Genomic DNA, 19,629 nt, shown 5'->3' with positions numbered 1-19,629 from the left:
CTTTCTCTGTCTGTACGATCCCGTCTCTTTAGCGGAGAGGAAGCGTGGTTGTGTTAATTATTATTATTATTATTATTATTATCTAGATCTTCATCTTGTCCAGGGAAATGGCTCATGAAGGAGCTGGGAAGGGGCTGAGCCTGGAGAAAAGGGGGCTCAGGGGGGGGCCTCATTGCTCTGCACAGCTCCTGACAGGAGGGGCACTGAGGGGGGGTTCAGGGTCTGCTGCCAAGGGAAAGGAGGAGGGGAAATGGCCTTAATTTTGTCAGGACAGGTTCAGATTGGAGATTAGAAGGGTTTTTTCCTTTGAAAGAGTGGTCAGGCCTTGGGATTAGCTGCTCAGGGAGGTTTGGAGTCACTCTGGAATTATTCAGGAGGAGTTTGGATGGGGCCCTTGGGGTGATGCTGGTGGTGCTGGGTGATGGTGGGACTGAATGAGCTGGAAGATCTCTCCCAAATTTGAGTATTCTGTGGTTTTTTTGATCAGAACCAACCTTGCAGCTTGTGTGGTTCAGTTACCAGCACACACTGCTGACAGGGGAGGAACGCTGCTCCTTTTCTTTTCCTCAGGGCAGAGACCAATTCCTGGCAGAGCAGGAGACAGATTAATTGATCTCTGCCTTTCCATGGTTCCAAACCACAGGGAGCCAGGGATGGATGAGGGAAGATGACACAGCTCAGGCTCAGAGAGAGGGGACACTTCATCCAAAGCTGTTTATGTGGCTCCCAGTGGATTTTTTTGGATTGATTTGCATGGGAATGAGGTCACCCCATAAGATTCCCTGCTCCCTGACATCTCCAGACTCAGTGAAAATCTTGAAAGAGTGAAAATTCAAGCCTTGTGAACGCTAACATGCATTTTTACAGGAGTTAGTTTGGATTTTCCTGTGTTTTTAATTTACTGGGCTGTTCTTTTGCAGAGATATTGAGTATAAGGAACTTCAGTTGTCACTGGACCAGGTTACCATTTCCAAGTCTCAGTTTTCATGCAGAAACTCAGTACCTACCTCGCAGGAAACAAGGAAAATAGTAAAACCCAAAAGTAATAAAATGAAGGCAAAACTCAGAACAACACCTTACCCTCCACAGGTAAATTTTCCAGCAATATTTAATTCCCAGTTGTTCTCACAGAGTGCTTGGGACAGCGCAGAGATAATCCAGGACTGAATTTACTCTGAAACAGACTATAGGACTGTCCACCCCAGGAAATTCCTCATAGAGCAGGATAAAATTAGACACTTTTTTCCCCTGGGGTGGAAAGTACAGGTAGCACAAAGCAGCTCTGGCAAGTGATGTAAAATCTTTGTGGATATGGAGTGTGTGAAGCACTTCAACCACGACGTCCTTTCCTGGCAGAAAGAAAATCCTCTACTTGGAATTGAGCTGTGAAAATCAGTGCTGGTGTAGAATCTGTCATTTACAGTTGGTGCACAGTGGAGTTATTGATGTCAGGAGGAATTTCTGCATGGAAAGGGGGCTCAGGCCTTGGCAGGAGCTGCCCAGGGAGCTCTGCAGTGCCCATCCCTGCAGGTGTCCCCTGGAGGTGGCACTGAGTGCTCTGGGCTGGGGACAGGGTGGCCATGGGGCACAGCTGGGACTCCATGAGCTGGAAGGGCTTTTCCAGTCTTAATCCTGTGATTCTGGAAAACTGAAGTGCCAAAATTATCAAATCAAAGCAGGCTTTTTGTATCCATGTGCAGGTGAAGTTGCAAAGAGAGGCACTTCAAAATCCGTCCCTTGAGCCAGCGAGGCCCAGCTCTGGGTGCCTGTCTGACATGTCCTGAACTTTCCTACAAAAGCTCCTCCTTTAACTCTCTTCCCCTGCTCTTTTTTCCCCTCTTTCCCCCAGCAATACAGCTCGTTCCAAGCAGACAAACTGGAATGCAGCCAGGTGGGGAGCTGGCGCTCCAGCCCCGCCGCCAGCGCCGCCGCCCTCCAGGAACAGAACTTCCATTCAGAGAGCAGCGAGCTCCTGTACGCCCCTCCCTACAGCCTGCCCTTCTCCTACCACTATGGACACTTCCCTGTGGATTCCCACGTCTTCAGTGGCAAGAAGCAAATGCTGCCTGCAAAATTCGGGCAGGCCCAAGGGGCGCCCTGCGAGGTGGCGCGGTTCTTCCTGGGCGCGCTGCAGACCAACGGCGAGTGCCAGTGGCACTACGCCAACTCCCTGGTCCCCAGCAGCCAGTCACCCTCCAAAAGCCTTCCCGAGCAGCCAGTGAACATCATCAGGCACAACCTTGCACAGAGCTATGAAGGTGGGTGTTGCTCTGAGCCAGGAGAGAAACCTCGGCCTCGCGGTGGACGGGGAGGATTTGTGGTTTGAAAAATGGTTTGGATGCCTTGGATGCCTCCCTCAGTTTGGGAAGGACCTTGGGACACTGAGCACATCCAGAGGGGCCAGCGAGGCTGGAGAGGGGCTGGGAACACAAACCCTGAGAGGGAGCCCTGGGGGAGCTGGGGGTGCTCAGCCTGGAGAAAAGGAGACTCAGGGGTGCCCCCATCCCTCTGCCAGCTCCTGAAAGGTGCCTGTGCTCAGCTGGGGCTGGGCTCTGTCTGCAGCAGCACTGACACAGCCAGAGCTCACAGCCTGGAGCTGCACCCAGGGAAATCCAGGCTGGAGAGCAGGGAAAAGGTTTTTCCAGCAAGGGGGAGAAAGTTCTGGAATGTTCTGCCCTGGAGGTGGTGGAGTGCCCATCCCTGGGGGTGTTTAACAAAGCCTGGAGGTGGCACTGGGTGCCAGGGCTCAGTTGGGCTGCTGGGGCTGGGCTGGACTCCATGGGCTTGGAGGTCTCTTCCAACCCTGGGATTCTGGGAATTCTCTGAGTGGCTCCCTAGAACAGAGGCTGGACAGGATTAGGAGAATAAGAGCAGGTATTTATGAGAGGCCTCCACAGACTCACCTTGGGCACTCAGAAGCCTCCCAGAGGCCTCACCCAGGCTGGACAATGGTCACCAGTGGTTCACACAATTGTCACTTTGGTCCATTCACGCACCAGGGGTTCATCCTCCACTGACAGCCTCAGGGAATGAAGTCATTCACCCCCAGTTTGCTCAATCCCAATTCACTTTGGTTTGTATTTGCAGGGCCTGAGGCTGTAGGGTGTGCTTGGATCTCAGGCCCAGGGGATTGTTCTGTCTCACCAAAATGTGGAGACAATGACTGACACTTTACAAGGAGTTCAGAGTTATGCACTAAGGCAGAACAGGATTGGAAAAATAGAAAAGCTGAAATCCTAAGGCATCAGTTTAGGAAACACAGAAGATCAGAGGCAGTGAAGTGTAACAATCATTTATGGTATTCCCATGTTCCTTCTTCCCATTTCCATCAGCACTGGCCTGGGAATGTTATCAAAGCTTCAGCTGACAAAATGCACCCACAAAATTCACTTTTAGAGCAGCTCATTGATACCTCCTCCTTCAGTTCTGGCACAGTTTACCCTCATGTTTTGCACTCTCAGAGTTATTAAAGTGGAATTTCTCAGGTAAATCACGGCTGAAGTCAGACTGAAACTTGACCTCCAAGTAATTTTTGTTAATTTTAACACAGAAATTAAAACAAACACCATCTATTCCCATAAAATTGAAGATTTTCCTTTCTCAGCACAAAGCCAGTCTGAATTACCTTACAGAGTGATAATTCTGCTTTACTTTTTATAATAACTCTGAATTTAAATGTCTCCCACCACCTGCATTATTTCCCTGTGCAGATGGTCAGGGGGGATAGAAATTCTTTGAGGAAAGGCATTGACTTCTCTGTAAGAAATAACTGAACTCTGTAAGAAATAACCTTGAAAAATTGTAACACAACTGAATGTAAAGATGTTCAAAGAGCCCTCTAATCACAGAAACATGGAATCATTAGGGCTGGAAGGGATTTCTTGGGATCCCCTTGTCCAACTTGTTTATTTGCACTGTGTTCAACCAGAACAGGGTTTCTTGAGGTGGTTTTGGCAGAGATTTCTCTCATTTCAAACCCTCCTGATCTCACAGCTGCCCCAGCTCCAAAGAGAAACTGAATCGAGGTGTGAGGGGCAAGGAACAATGTAAATCAGCTAAAGCAACAAAAACATTTGGACAAACCAGCCCCTGGCAATTCGGGCTATTTTGGGATGGTGTCAAGTATCTTTAACTCAATTAACAGCACTAATTACCCCCCTGACCCAGCTTCCCCTTCCAGCCAAACACTGAATTTAACTCTCCATGAACCAGCCTTGGAAGTTCTGCTGAGATTTCAGGTGGCTGCTGATTTTAGCAAGAGCAGCCTTGGCTGGCCTGGATTTCCTCCCTGTTCTCTGCTTTCCTTTCAGTAACTCTGAGAATTAGACAAAAACCTGTCACAAAAATATGCAAAAAAACCAAAAAACAACAAAAAAAACCCCCCCACCACATCAGAGTTTATTCAATCTTATTAAAAATAGGAGTTCTTTTGTGATTTAAGGTGTACAGAGAACATCAACAAGTGCAGAATTCAGCTCAGCTGCTGCAGAACTCCCAGGAAATCCTTCATTAAACTCCTTTCAGCAGAATTCCACTTTATCACTTTCCAATCCAGAGCCAATCCTTGGATGCCATCCAGGTCTCTCTGCATTCATAATTTTCATTAATTAAAAACCACTGATGAGGGCTGAGGTAGTGCTGTGCACTCAGATGGAAACCCTCCTTTCTTGGAATGGAGGAAGCAGTAGTGGAAATTTAAAATAAACAAATAAATAAAAAAATAAATTATTTTAAACAAATTTAAACAATTTAAATCAATTTTAAAAATTTTGGTAGTCTCCAGGGTACCATTTTCAATAGCTCTTGGGTACCAGAATCAAGAATTTATTCACTTATGGGTGTAAATATCCACGATCCAAAAGGAATATTAAAATATAAATATAATAAAATACAAAGATATTCAAAGCTGAGCTTGCTGCATCAGACAGAAGATGGAATCAGACCTCAAATGTGCTCCCCACAGAAGAACAAATAATTTCTGCCAGGGGTTTAGTCCTTCCCAGGATGGTTTGACCTCACCTCACTGCCAGCAGCATTTTATTTCACTTTTCTGTGGTTGGGCTGGAAATGAGCAAGAGGGATTTCACCTTCCCACAGCCCAGAGCAGGTTAAATCCTTTTCCTTAGGTTGTGCTCCTCAATTTGCTGCTTCCTTTGGTCGCTCCTGTGGACTGTGGGGGGAAAAGGAGGAGTTTTAGACCAAAAATAGGAAATGGTTTTGTCCTTCCTGAAGATGCTGTGGGGAAAAAATAAAATAAAAAACCAAAAAATAAACACAAAAACCCCACCCCAAAAAAACAAAAAAAAACCCCAAAACCACACAAAACAAAACAAAAAACCACAAAAACAAACAAAAAAAATGCAAAAAAGGACAAAAATTCCCAAACAAACAAACAAAAAAACCCCAGAAACCCTCCCAAAAAACCTACATATTTTGAGGATAATGATAAAAACTTAAGTAAATCCTGTGTATCCCCAGTAAATCTGCAGGAATAGGGTAAAAAACCCCAAATCCCAATAAAAAAGGGATTTTTTTACTGCAAGGAACTGCTGCTATTTTTCAACCTCATCCCACATCACCATTTCCCCACCAGGAGGAAAATGGAGCTGCAGTACCAGCAGCTCTTATTTCTGGTTCTGCTTCCACTGAAGGTTTTGCTGCTGGAGTTGGGAGATTTGGGTTCCTTTTAGTTGGGAGATTTGGGTTCCTTTTAGTTGGGAGATTTGGGTTCTTTTTAGTTGGGAGATTTGGGTTCTTTTTAGTTGGGAGATTTGGGTTCTTTTTAGTTTGGAGATTTGGGTTCCTTTTAGTTGGGAGATTTGGATTCTTTTTAGTTGGGAGATTTGGGTTCTTTTTAGTTGGGAGATTTGGGTTCTTTTTAGTTGGGAGATTTGGGTTCCTTTTAGTTGGGAGATTTGGGTTCCTTTTAGTTGGGAGATTTGGGTTCCTTTTTGAGCATTTTGATGCATTTTGATGGATATTTATTATGGATATTTATTGGGGCTTGGATGAAAGTTGGCTTGCTACAATGAATTCTCTGCAAAAGCACTTTGAGTTGTATTAAAAAATATATATATTTTATTTTTAAAGGAAATACCTACATGTTTCCTTTGTGTTGAGGAGAACAATATGGTCAAACTCAGGCCTGGGCAAAAGGGGAAAAGAAAACAGAGCTTCCCCTACAGACAGGATTTCCACCCAAATTTTCCAGCCTTGTTTCAAAGGCGCTGTTGCACTTTTGCTGAATTCTGAACCTTTGGAAATCACTTTTTTTTGGTTGTTTTTTGGGGGTTTTTTTGCATCTGATCTCCCTTAGGTTGTCGAGTGCTGCTTTTTTCCAGTGGCTCACTGGAGAACTGACAGCCAGGGAGCTTCAAAGCAGGGAGGATCTGCTTAGCATCATCATCTTCGATCCAAAGGCAAAGCCAAAGCTGACATCTGGCAGCCGGCTTGGATGCGAGGGCCATTCCACATCACATCCAGGGCAGCAGCTGCCAAAAACCCCATGGGCCAAAGACATTTTTCTCCATGGAAAATAGCTCCTTTTGGAGAGATCAGAGGTTGGAGGATGATGGTGCCAAGCCATCAAAGCTCTGAAGAAGCACGTAGCAGATACGACTGCCTGCAAATCAGATGTTTCTGCTTCAGGATCTGGTTTTGAAGCTTCTTCCACTTTTTCCCAGCTGGCCCAGTCATCATCAAAAAAAAAAAAATCATTTCAGTGAAGGCAACTGTGTTTTTAGTCAGGAGTTTCCTTTTTGGCCTTGAAATTGCTGGTGTGGGCACCACAGGACCTGCTGGTCACTCAGTTGGGCCTTCTGAGCCACCTGGGTGAAGCCACCAGCCAGGCCAAAACTCAGGAAATGAGGGAAAAAAGACTGAGAAAATCTGTGAAAAAACCGTGCCCAGACAGAAAATCTGTGAAAAAACAGCCAGTGCCTCCTGGAAGGAAGAAATGACCTTTTGCAAAGGGAATTCCCCGTGAGACAAAGAGAGATTTGGTCTCACCTTTGCTTTTGGAGGGAGAATGATGGAGAACAATCAGCCCATGCCTTGGGTGGTTTGAAATTAGGGCTCAGACCAGGACAAGCACAGGCTGAGATAATCCAAAAAAATATCATTTCATGGCCTGGGGTTGTATTGAGACCTGTTCTGTCTCTGCCTTGTTTGATGAAAAGGAGGGAGAGGGATTTTTATATGGGCAGAAAGTGACAGGACAAAGGAAAATGGTTTTAAACTGCCCCAGGGCAGGGTCAGGTCAGAGACTGGGAAATGTTTTGCTCAGAGGGTGGGGAGACCCTGGCACAGGTGAAGCTGGGGCTGCCCCTAGAGCCCTGGCAGTGCCCAAGGCCAGGTTGGACCCTGGCACAGTGGGAGGTGTCCCTGCCATGGCAGGGGTGGCACTGGATGGGCTTTGAGGTCCCTTCCAACCCAAACTTTCTGGGATTTACAGCCTGATGGCTCATCCTGAACCCAGCAGGATTGGAGATGACAAAATTAAAGGTGACAAGGCAGAGGCCAGCTGGTGGCTGTGATGCCTCAGCTTCTTCCAAGTTCTCTTGGGCTCTAGAAATGGAGAAGGACAATATTTTGTTCAGAGATTAAAGAAGAGCCACAAAGTGAAAATATTCCAAACTGCAGGAGGACAAATCCATCCCTCTTGTGGGCACCTTAAACCCAGAACACCTGACCATTAAACCAGATTATTTACATGTCAGTAGCTCTCAGCATCTATATTTATTTCACAATAAAACCACCAAATGTGGAGTTCAGAGCAGAGCAGTGCACGTGGCTGAAGCCTGGTTGGATTTGTGATCTGAAAGGGCCATTTTTCACCAGCTGGTGAGAACTCAGCTTCCTTCAGCTTCTCCTTCTTGTGACAAAATGCATACACGGAGAAGGGAAAGAATAACTTGAAAGGTTATTGTTTCTAGGAGGGTGAGGAAGAAATTGGAACCAGATTCCTGGTTAAATTCTGCTGTTAATTACGTAGTGCAACTCCCTCTGAAATTAATGGAGCTCTGCATATAAAAAAAAAAAAAAAAAAAAGGTACAATTGAGCTATTTCTGCTTCCTCTGTTATCCATGAAGGCTTTGCCAGTCTATTACAGCCCAGGGAATATTTAATTATTAATGGGCACGGTTACATCAGCAACCAATAGAGGGGAACTCCAAAAGTTTTAAGATGTTGAATAAAATTGTTAGAAAAACAGAAAATCCGTTTTAAAAAAGGCACTTAAGTGTCCAGGGCTTCCAGTGAACCTCACACAAAACAAGAGTTTGGGTCTAACATGTGAAACTTGCTCAGTGTGTCATTTTTCCTTTCACATAAAACTTTCAAATGTGCCTTGGAGGAGCTGTTTAACTCACAAACTGTTCATAGGAGAGTGCAAAAAAAAAATTATTGCTCATATGATACAGGGGAAAACCAGGGGCCTTTTCTCTCACTGCTTGTAGATAAGGGTGTACAGAAAGGAAAAGCTTCATAAGGCAAGCAGAAAATGGTAAAAATAACTCAAATTGCTTCAGGAGTTCAGTTGCCATGCAGAGACTGAGGAGAAAAAAGACTGCTCAATATATTTTAGAGGAAAAGCTGGAATAGACATCCTGGGCTCACACTGCTGAAAAAATGAAGTATCTGGCTTCTAATTCTCTAAAAATTCTCAATTTTTTCTCCCCTATTCAATGTTGTCACCCTCATTTTTATCATTATCTACCTTTATTACATGGGAATGTGTTAAAAGCAGAGATCCAGCATTGCTGCAGAGGTGTTTGTGTTGCTTTTCAAGAGATGTTTGTAATATCTGATGTCAGCTTTCCAAAGAGGAAAAGCAAAGCCTTTAATGTGACCCACTCTGGGTACCACAAGGAGATTTTATTAATTAGATAATGACGTGTCACCTTCTAATATCTGATCCAGATATTAAATGTACCCCAAATAAATACCATGAATTAACAGAATTAACCAGAATCAACAGAATTCTGCAGAATGAAAAGACCTTTGAGGCCACTGAGTCCACCCTCTGAGCTGGATGCTCTCCTTGCAAGGATGAGTGTCCAACTCATTCCCACAGTGACAGGGAGAATAAATTCTGATTATTTCTGGTTATTATTCCATGATTAAAACAATTCCACTGTTTTAATCACGGAATCATGGATGGCTACCAACGTTATCCAGCTTTTAGATAAATCTCTGAGAGGAGCTCGCTTCAGGGGAAGGTTTTTGGTTCCAGGTTGTAGCTCCCAACATTTCTTTGTTTTAATTGAGCTTTGATAAGTTCAGATAACCTCTCGCCGGTGGGGTGTAATTACTGCAAAGGCTCGTGGTCAGTAATTAGGATGTTTTCCTTCCCCTGGCAGTGCCACTGTCCAGCAGGAGGTACAGCCAGGACGCCCTGCCCGACGCCTTCCCCAGCTGCACGGCGCCCGTGCCCGGCCGCTACAAAGAGGAGCTCTACGACTCTTCCCTCCTGAAACACAACAAAGCAGAGCCCAGGATCCAGCCCCACGCCCACCTCATCAAAGAGGAGAACAAGCTGGCTTTCAGCAGAGACCTGCCAGAAAAAACGGCCATCAACGAGGGCTCCTTCGCCAGCTCCCTGCTGCCCAAATCCGAGTGCTGCCAGGCCAAGGCCGTGGGACAGCTGAGCCACCTGCTGCCCGTGCCCTCGGTCTACGAGCAGGGCAGGAGGATTTGTGTCAAAGAGCCCAAATTCGGGCACATCAGCCACCACCCAGGCAGCCTGGAGGAGCTGGACGAGAGGATGAGCGCCAAGCTGGACCACGAGGCCGAGGGCGTGATGGAGGTGAGGCCCTCGGGCCAGGTCCCCTTCGTGCTCCTCAACTACCACCACGTGCTGGCCAAGCACGGAGCCTTCCAGGCCTCCCCCTGCACGGCCACGGGACACGCGGGGGAAAATTATTCCTACAGCTCTGAGGAGGTCAACGCCTTCCTCTACAAAAACCAAAGCCCCTCCTCGGCCTCTTCTCCAGAGACCCACAAGGAATCTGCACTACCCCACTACATCGGGACCTCCGTCATCATTGCCAACGGCAGGTGACGGCAGCACGGGAGGGCTCTGGGTTTCAGCAAGGAGCCAAACTGTAATGGTTTGCTTTAAAAAAAAAGAGAAGAGGAGGGAGAAAAAAAAAAAAAAAAGGAAAAAAAAAAGCATGAGGAAACACAGTGACATTTCCTGAGCAAAGCTGGAGGGCAGTGAGGGGCAGAGAGGTGAGTTCCAGGAGTGCCAGGAAAATCCCCTCCATCCCCTGCCGTGCTTCCGTGTCCCAGACACGGCTCTGGTGCCAGGGAGAAGCCAAGTTCCAGATCTTATTTTTGTTATTTTATAGTGTGCAGCAGAAGGAAACGAGAGCTGTTATATGCAGAGGTTTATATGAAGAACTGTTTTTTTTTTTTTTTCCTTGACCCCTCCTTAAAATAAACTCAAGATTTTTTTTTTTTTTAAATCATTATCATAAAATATGCATTCTAGTTTAGGGGTTTTTTTTGACAAATTGTGTGAAACCTCGCATCAACTCTCCACCCAACCCCCTGACACATGGACTTTGTTGAGAGAGTGGTGATTTTGAACAACCACAACACAGCTGGTCCTACCCAAACAGGGAAAAAAAAGCTTATTTATTAATTACCAAAAAGTTTTAAAACTAAATAAATCAACCCCGCATTTGATTTATTTAACACGGATTTCAGTGCTCTGAGGTTGCTGCCACCACCATTTATCTTGACAAGGGACAATATGACAAATTAATAGGTACAAAGATAGGAATTACAGGGTTACAGGTCTTGTCATGGCAAATTGGGACAAATTATGGGGCAGGAACTAATTCCCCACAAATAAGAAAAGGAAACTCCTAAATCCTGTGTTGCCCTGAGTATTCTGGGGGAAGCCTGTGCAGATTTTCAACCCAGCCAGTCACAAATACATCTTAATAACAGCACCAGAAATGTTTTCTTTATAGCCAAGAGAATAATGAACTTTTCTGCCTTATTTTGAACTTACCAGGAGAATTGTGAGCTTTGAAAATTCCAGCTCTTAACACGCTGAACTTCCTCCAGCATAAATCCCGCTGTCAGCACAAAGGTAGGGCTGGAATTCCCTGCTTGGAGCACCTCACAAATCCCAAACAGCACATTGGGAATGCTCACATTTGGCCCAGCCAGCCAGGAAGAGATTTTCACCCCTTTATTTTTAATTCTTTGCAGAGGATGGATCTGTGTGAGTTTCACTGACCACACGCAGCCCGCGGTGGTTTTCAGCCATTTCCCCAAACGTTGGGAGTGGATAAAACATCAGGAGGCTCCCTAAACAATAAATGTGGCTCTAGATCTCACTCAGCTCCATTTCTTACCCCAATTCAAGCTTCATTCAGAATTTTTCAAACTTTCTCTCATCAGACTCCAAATAGAACTTCCCTGAAAAACCTTGGGATGGTGGAAGGTTCCCTGGATGAGCTTTGAGCTTCCTTCCAACCCAAACCATCCCAAAATTCTTTGAAGAAAATTCTTCCCTGGTTTGTGTCAGATGGAAAAAACACTTGCTCATGGATTGCACCTTGTCAGAAAAATCCCAATGTGATACTCAGCCCTAAAAATTCCACGTTCTCCACGTTTTCTATGCAGCAATAATTCATCCCAGAATGGTCTGGGTTGGGAGGGACCTTAAAGCTCATCCAGCAGCTCCAAGCCCCTGAAACGGGCAGGGAATTTTCCATTAGAATACACAAATAAAGTTATTTCCTTCTGTACATGAATATTTATTGGCATGAGTACAAAAAACAGTTTAAAAGCAAAGGCTTGACAACAGTTTTCAGTATTTTTTTTAATTGCTTCCCATTAAAGGTTCACAGAGAAACCTTTATTATCAAATTAATATTCACTCGAAAATGAACTTGAACTGAACACTCTCAGTTGTTTTCAATTGAATGAAAAATACATTTTGTATTTTTTGTATTTTTTGAACAGAACAAAAAAAATCCAAATCAGTGATTCCAAAAAAGCCCCAAACAGAACCAAACCAGCACAGTCACTCCCTGTGTAACCTCAGTTTGTTCAACGCTGGAGAAGCTGGCAAGTCTCCAGAGGAGCTGTAAATGTGGATTATGATCACGCTGACCCCATAAATCAGGAAATGTGGATTATGATCATGCTGACCCCATAAATCCAAGGCAGGAGACACCAGTTGCTTTCCCAGTTGGTTCAGAGCCCTCCCAGCCCCTGCTCCCCACAAACGACCCCAACTCCTGAAAAGACAATTATGGGTTCATTTGGTTCCATTAAATTAAACCCACGCCCCACAGAGGAGCCACTGGCATGGCTGGCATCATTAAAAAGAAACCTGATGCCCAACCTCTCCTGCTGCACTTTCTCCCTCATTAGAGGCACTGCTGAATTTGGGTGTTCCTGCAAGTCCTGCTCGCTATAAAAACACAAAAATTGGGCTTTTGCTCGAGAAAAACACCGCTGATATTTTTCAGCTCCATGTTTTTCCACCTTGTTATTCCCACTTCCAGGCTTTCTTCCAGCAGCCTGAGCAGAGGAGGTGTTCCATCACTCTGCCCCAGGTGTTTTAGGGGAGGTGATGCCCAGGCACAGGAAATTTCCCTGCCAGGCAATAATGAACCAATTAAGAGCTCACAGCTGATAATGCAGGGGAAGGTGCAGAAAAGATGGCAAAAGCAAATGTGGGAAGGATTTTTTCCTTTCCTGCCACTCTCCAAGATTTAAACAGCAATTCCACGTTCCCATCTGGGAGTAAATTACATTGGGAAAAAACCAGGATATTTTTTGGTCAGTTAAATTACAGATGTTCTCAGGAAAATCGTAGTACCATCACAGTGGCAATGTTTGAATAATGAAAAGTGGTTTGAATAATGAAAAATGTTTTGAATAATGAAAAAAAAAATGATGGCACTGAAGGGGAATGTGAATTGAAATATATTATGAAAAATAACCTCATTTCTCTTTAGTACTTGAGCCACACCTTTGTTGTGAGACTTCACAAGATTTGAACTCTTGGGAGAGTTCAGACCTGGCAAGAAATCCATGGAAAATGGGAGAAAGAGAGTGAAAGAGGGAATGTTTTACCAAAATCATAGAAAATTTGGGTTGGGAGGGACTTTTGAGATCTCATTCCAGCCTCCTGCCAGTCAGGGAATCTTCCACCAGGCCCAGGTGAAGCTGGAAAAGTCAATCCCACAGTGAGGTCTCCAAGGTTTGGAAGCAATGGAAACAAAACAAGGTGGAAAAGGCCCAGCTCTGTCCCCAGCTCTCTGTGCCCTGGGATTTGGAAAAGGCAATTTCAGGAAATTCAGCACAACAGGTGCAGAATTGGGGAATTCATCACTGGAGGTGCCAATGAAGGGGAAATCTGCCAGAATTTCTCCAGACATCTCAAGACAGGACATAAATTCTTTTTTTATTTTCCAGTCACACTTCAGAAATGCCCCAGAGGAAATGTTGTTATTCCAGTTCTTTCCTGAGGTTAGATTTTGCTTTTTTTTTTAAAATATGATGCAGATAAAAGCTATTTGGCAAGTGTAGGTGAAGAAGCACGCAGCCCAACCAACCTATCCAAGCTCAGAATTATATATGTATTCCCTAAAAATGTAAAGCATTTTTGCTTATTTATTCTGTAAAACAAAACTGTTAAAATGTTAATAAAATCCTGTAGCCAAAGGAAAACTGAGTTGAATTTCTCTTTAAAAAAAAAAATACAAAACAAAGTATTTCACAAAGGACAATGGTGCATATTTGAAAATTTATTTCAACTGTGACACTTTCTATAATTGACAATTCATTACTATAAAACACACAGAGAGTTTTTAAAATTTATTGTGTTTTTGCCACGTTGCATTTTAGATGAAGACACTTGGAAAATGCAAATAACACAGAATCACTGATGAGGAACTCAACACTTGACAATTCTTCCCTGCAGTTCTCTTTTTTCTCCATCATTTTTTGACCTCTGCCCTTTGCTGGGCCCAGATTTAATTTCTTTGGTGTCTGATCAAGGCAGTGCATCCCCACCACCACTTAGCCATGCAAATGTTTTTTATCCAACCAGTTACCCCCAGGAACCAGCACAAATCTTTCCCATGACAGACATTTCGATTGTAGTTGCAAAAAGTAATTTTTTTTTCAGGCAGCTGAATCAGAGAAAGCAAAGAAATGAATTTTTGCACGGTGAAGCAACAGCAGAATAAAGAATTAAAAGCTTTAATATTATTTCCAGGTAATAGCCCTTGATTTGTTGGATGTATTAAAATAAAAAAAAATTAAAAAAAAAAAGCTCTGAAGTCTTATAAAAGCTTTACTAGAAGCAGGATGTGCTGCCTGGACTCTGAAATGTGAAGTACATTATTACTTTTTCAAACCTTTGGAAGCAGCTTTGTTGCTGACTGGGCACGACCCACCCTGGACTCACACAGGTGCCAACACACCCAGAAGTTTTCCTATCAATAAACAACCCCCACAAATGTTTTCACCATGAGAAATGTTCTACCAGAGCCCAGCAGGGGGAAAAAAAAAATTAAAAAAAAAAAAAAAAATAGAAATAGGGACATGGTAATAAATGGGGTTTTTGAAAGCACTTCATCAAGAAAATAGTTTAAGATATGAGCTCAGCCTCACAATGGAAGAGGTGTTTTACTAATCCAGACAGCTGAACGAAATGAAACATTTTCAGAGCATGATTGCTGGGCCTGGAGCTGGCTGGGTGTCCCCAGCCCCACAGCCAGGGACAGCCCACACCACATTTGTCTGTCACACCCCAGAACAGGGAGAACAAGGGCTTTCCTAAAAAATGCTGGGGCTTTTTGGGCAGAGGAAGAGGCAGAGTGTACCTGAGAGAGAGTCAGGGACTCCTCCAGGGACTCATCCACCAGGACTTCATCCAGCTGCTCTCTGTCCCGTGGGAATTGTCCTTGTCCTTGGTTCTTCCCGAGGGAAAGCAGCAAATCCCAAATCCAGGAGACACCAGGAGAGGCCCCTGGAAAAGCCAAGTGGCTCCCAGAGCACCCCCTGTGCTCTGGCACACCCAGGGCTGGGCAGCTCTCCCCTTCCACTCCAAGTCTCTTCCCAATGCAGAAATTTTGGGAATAACCTGACAACTCCCAGTGAGAACAGAAGCAGCTCATCACTAAAGCAGCTACAGAAGGACAGACAGCCGCCAGGAAATGCTGCAGCATTTCAAAAATGCTAAAAAAAAAAATCCCTCTGCTGCTGCTCAGCCACTGAAGCTTCACAAACTCATTCTGCCCTTCCAAAATTCCATGGTTTATCCTTTCCCCCATCTTTTTTTGTCCCTGGTGAAAGGAGAAGGAAGTTTTTCAAGGAAGCCACTCAAGCTCCAGCCTGAGGCACGACCTGGTTGTTCAACCCCTCCAGGCACTTCCCAGTCTGTGTGGAACATGGACAAACCCCAAAAGGCAAATCCTAAAGGCAAATCCTAAAGCTGAGACGCTCTGAGCTACAAATTCTGGCTGAAGGTGAAGTTTGGTAAAACTCTGTGGTTGGCAAAGCAGCACCAGAGCTCTGCTTGGCTGCAGCTTGCTCGTGGAGGAGAAGGCAGAAAATAAAAATGAGGATGCAGCAGGAAGATGTGAGTGTGCATGTGCACACCCATTTTATATAATCTATATATAAATACAGGGTTTCTTCTTTTTATTGAAGCTTTATCAAGCCAGACTTGAGTCTCAGTTGATTACAACATGCATTAATGTTGAATTCTGATCTCAAAGGCAGCTGCCAAACCTTCTGGGCCCAAAGCAGTTTTGAGAGCATCTGCTGGGGAAAAGCCAAACTTGGTGCCTCATTTTAATTATGGCAATTAAGAGCTCTGTGTGTGTGCAGTGCTAGGAGATGCTGGTGTGCAGCCTCATGTGATTTGGATCAAGGGGGAAATAAAAAAAAAAACCCAGCAGGGTTTGGACAATCAGGACAAATCTTCTGTGAGATGAAGCATAAAATCCTAAATTTACCAGGGACAATTTAATTTCTGCTCTTGCTGCCAAACCACCTAAACCCTAAGATGTGAGGATTGGTCAAAATTACCATTAGAGACGAGTTTCCTTCTTTTAAGACTTCTTGGCTTTGGAGCTGAAATGATCTAAAATGTTTGGATTGTTTATGAGGTGAACTTTACCCTAAAAGCCCCAGTTCTGGCTAGAAGACAGTAGTTTCCTTTCTGAAAACCAATCTGGCTGATCCACCACGACAAAAGGAAATGAAGGTGGCCACATCACACCTGGGACAAGCCTGGCTGGCCCAGAATTGCTTGGGGAGCTGAGCTGGCCAAGTCTCCTTGGGAGGAAACCCCACCAGGTTCCCCCGTGGCTGCTCCAGGAGGATTCCTGGACTGTTCCTCCCACCTGGAAATGTGCAGGCAGCCCCAAAAATGAGCAGCTTCCAGGTCAGCAGGTGCTAAAGCTCTTGGTTTTAGTGCTTAGCAGCAAATCCAGGCACTGGCTTGGGGAAAGGGGTGGCAAAAGGGCTGTGGAAGAGAATTTGGGCGTGGGGGAATGGTGTGATTTCTCTTTCTCACTGGAACGCTGTTGTTTGCAGAAGGGAATTTGATTTATTCCCTTTCTTTATTCAAAATTACCACTAAATTCTAAATTAATTACAGGTTCCATCCCCTGAGATGGGACTCTACAAAAACCTGGGTGTGACACTGCTCCAGTGGGTTTTTCTTCCTGACACCCCTTGGGAAAACCACGATTTAAAGGACAGGTGAGATGATTTACTCAGATCCAAGAGACTGAGGAGAGCAGAGTGCAAACCACTTGGAGAACCAAGCACAGCTCCTAAGTGCTGATGGAATGCTCTCCCAAAAACTCAAGGCAGCCAGCAGGAGCTGCACACCTGAGATCAAAGCACAGGTTGGTAAATTATTGTAGAAGTCTACACAGAGAAGAACCAAATCAGGATCTTCACTCACACCTGGAATTAAGCACAGTGGTGATCCCAGCAATTCGGGAATATGTGATATGCTCCAGCTGGTTTTAGCGCAGACAACATAGAAAAACAGGATTTAGTTAAAAAAAAAAAAAGTAAAAAAGTAAATATTGTCCTGCACTGTGCTAAATCCCACAGAAACCAAAAAAAAAGAGAAGTGTTGAGCCACTTCAGTCTCTCCAGCACAGGGTGTAAAAGAGGAGAAAGTTCTGCTCACCACAAATACTCCCAGCAAAGAGCAGATCCTTACAAAGAATGGCAACAGAGGTGTGTTTTAGAGTTAATGAACAGAACAAAGGCCTCCAGCTGTGAGACCACCACCCCTTTTCAGCTGCTGGCAAACACAAAGCAGGAAATCAGAAGGGAAATCAAACTTTCCGTTACCCTTCAGAGGCTGAGGTGCAGTCCCAGGGAGCTGCTGTCAGTGCTTGGGGACGATGAGGTTCCTCAGCATGTCGAAGGAGTTGCCATCAGGGTGCACAGACTCCACGCCCTGGCCCTCCTGGTGCACCTGGAGGTACCCACAGTCATCGACGCCCACGATCCAGGCCACGGGGCCGTCCTCGCCGCGCAGCCGCACCCGCTGCCCGCTGCAACACGGAACCGTCAGCACCTGACCCGCCTGGGATGGAGGGTGGGGATGGGGGGTTCTGCCCTGGGAATCTGTCACAGATGTGTTTCATGGAAAACCCTTGGCTAGGATTTTTCTCCTGAGAAGCTGAGAGGTGATTGTAAATCAAAGCTGACTCTGATGAAGGGGAGAGAGTCGGAGTCGTCTTTGAGAGAACGATGCACCTGACTGCATCATCAGAAGGTTCATGAATTAATTTATTGTACATTCCATCTAACTGAATCTGCCAGGCACTCACTCTTGCTCACAGGGGCACAGCTCTGCCCTCATCTCTGACTCTCTGCTGGCTGTCCCGTGACAGTTTCACACACACCCTTCTTGCCCCTTTCAGGCCAAGGGAACAAAACATCTTCACTCTGGGTAAACAATCTCCAAACTGCATTCTGCTTTAGCACAGCACAGGCACAGCCAGATAAAAATTGTGTTTTCCTTCTTCTCTGCTTGAATCACAGCTCCTCTCTGTTCAGAGGGCCTGTGAATGCCACAAGAGGCCTCAGAAATGAAATTAAACAATGATTCTCTGCTGCTGTGCAATGCACCAGGTGCATCAGGATTGGTCTCATGGGGTTGTTTTTAATTAATGGCCAATCCCAGTCCGGCTGTCTCAGACTCTCTGAGAGTCACGAGCTTTTGTTATCATTCCTTTCTTTTCTATTCCTTGCCAGCCTTCTGATGAAATCCTTTCTTCTATTCTTTAGTATAGTTTTATTATATAATTTTCTTTTAATATCATATACATCATAAAATAATAAATCAGCCTTCTGAAACATGGAGTCAAGGCTCTCATCTCTTCCCTTGTCCTGGGACCTCTGCATACACCACCACGGGAATCCATAAAATCAGAGGGTTTGGGGAAAGCTGCAAAAGGCAGCCTCAGAGACAGCAGAACTGAGGTTAGAGCCAAGCAGTAGTGTGGTGGTGTTCTCAGGCGTGCCATTATCTTTGCCTGAGAGCCCCTTAATTTCAAAATTATAATAATTCAGAGGGAGGGGGTTTGCATTCTCCATTTCAGGGGAGGCTCCTCCTGCCTTAGCAGACACCTGGCTTCTCAAACCAAGACAGCAACTCATGGACACTGAGCAATTAAAACTGATGCCTTAGGATTTCAGCTTTTCTATTTTTCCAATCCTGTACTGCCCTAGTGCATAACTCTGAACTCCTTGTAAAGTGTCAGTCATTGTCTCCACATTTTGGTGAGACAGAACAATCCCCTGGGCCTGAGATCCAAGCACACCCTACAGCCTCAGGCCCTGAAAATACAAACCAAAGTGAATTGGGATTGAGCAAACTGGGGGTGAATGACTTCATTCCCTGAGGCTGTCAGTGGAGGATGAACCCCTGGTGTGTGAATGGACCAAAGTGACAATTGTGTGAACCACTGGTGACCATTGTCCAGCCTGGGTGAGGCCTCTGGGAGGCTTCTGAGTGCCCAAGGTGAGTCTGTGGAGGCCTCTCATAAATACCTGCTCTTATTCTCCTAATCCTGTCCAGCCTCTGTTCTAGGGAGCCTCTCCAAGGCATCAAAATCCCCTCAGAGGCCTCATCAGAATCATTAAAAGGATCATGGAATGGGTTGGAAAGGACTTTGAAGATCATCCTGCTCCAGCCCTGACACCTCCCACTGTGCCAGGCTGCTCCAGCCCCAGTGTCCAACCTGGCCTTGGGCACTGCCAGGGCTCCTCTGTGCCAGGGCTTCAGCACCCTGCCAGGAAAGGCTTCACCCTCCAACAGGATTTTTCATTTCCCACCTCACTGGTCCTTCACACAGAATGACTTTCAGCAGCATTTTCTACCTGCTTTAATTTCCTTTTGTGGAATGGACAGAGTTGGAGTTAATCCAAACAATCTCTTGTTTTGTCCTCCTAAAAGTACAGCAGCTTCATCCATCTCAACCCAAATCATTCCAAATTACTTTTGTTTGGAGATGATACCTGAAAAATACCTGGAAGCATTTTCTTAACTCGAGCTAGTCCCTGATTTATTATGTGCTGCTTCAATTCTCCCTTAAATATGTGCATCCTTC

The 19,629-nt window shown here is 45.1% G+C and overlaps 2 protein-coding genes across 2 annotated transcripts in view; one reads left to right on the top strand and one right to left on the bottom strand.

The window, feature by feature from the left end:
* SIM2 (SIM bHLH transcription factor 2) overlaps nucleotides 1-14,277 on the top strand; it is a 56,169-nt gene extending 41,892 nt beyond the window's left edge. The window contains exons 8-10 of the mRNA XM_050976794.1: nucleotides 921-1,089; nucleotides 1,850-2,258; nucleotides 9,361-14,277. Of these exons, the coding sequence (XP_050832751.1) occupies nucleotides 921-1,089; nucleotides 1,850-2,258; nucleotides 9,361-10,061 (1,279 nt within the window). The 3' untranslated portion in view covers nucleotides 10,062-14,277. The remainder of the gene's footprint in view (nucleotides 1-920; nucleotides 1,090-1,849; nucleotides 2,259-9,360) is intronic.
* Nucleotides 13,765-19,629, bottom strand: part of HLCS (holocarboxylase synthetase) — a 156,337-nt gene continuing 150,472 nt past the window's right edge. Inside the window, exon 11 of the mRNA XM_050976789.1 lies at nucleotides 13,765-17,565. Within this exon, the coding sequence (XP_050832746.1) occupies nucleotides 17,397-17,565 (169 nt within the window). The 3' untranslated portion in view covers nucleotides 13,765-17,396. The remainder of the gene's footprint in view (nucleotides 17,566-19,629) is intronic.

Source organism: Serinus canaria, chromosome 1 (genome assembly GCF_022539315.1).
Source record: "Serinus canaria isolate serCan28SL12 chromosome 1, serCan2020, whole genome shotgun sequence".
NCBI lineage: Eukaryota > Metazoa > Chordata > Aves > Passeriformes > Fringillidae > Serinus > Serinus canaria.
This window is presented reverse-complemented; position numbering and strand designations above follow the sequence as displayed.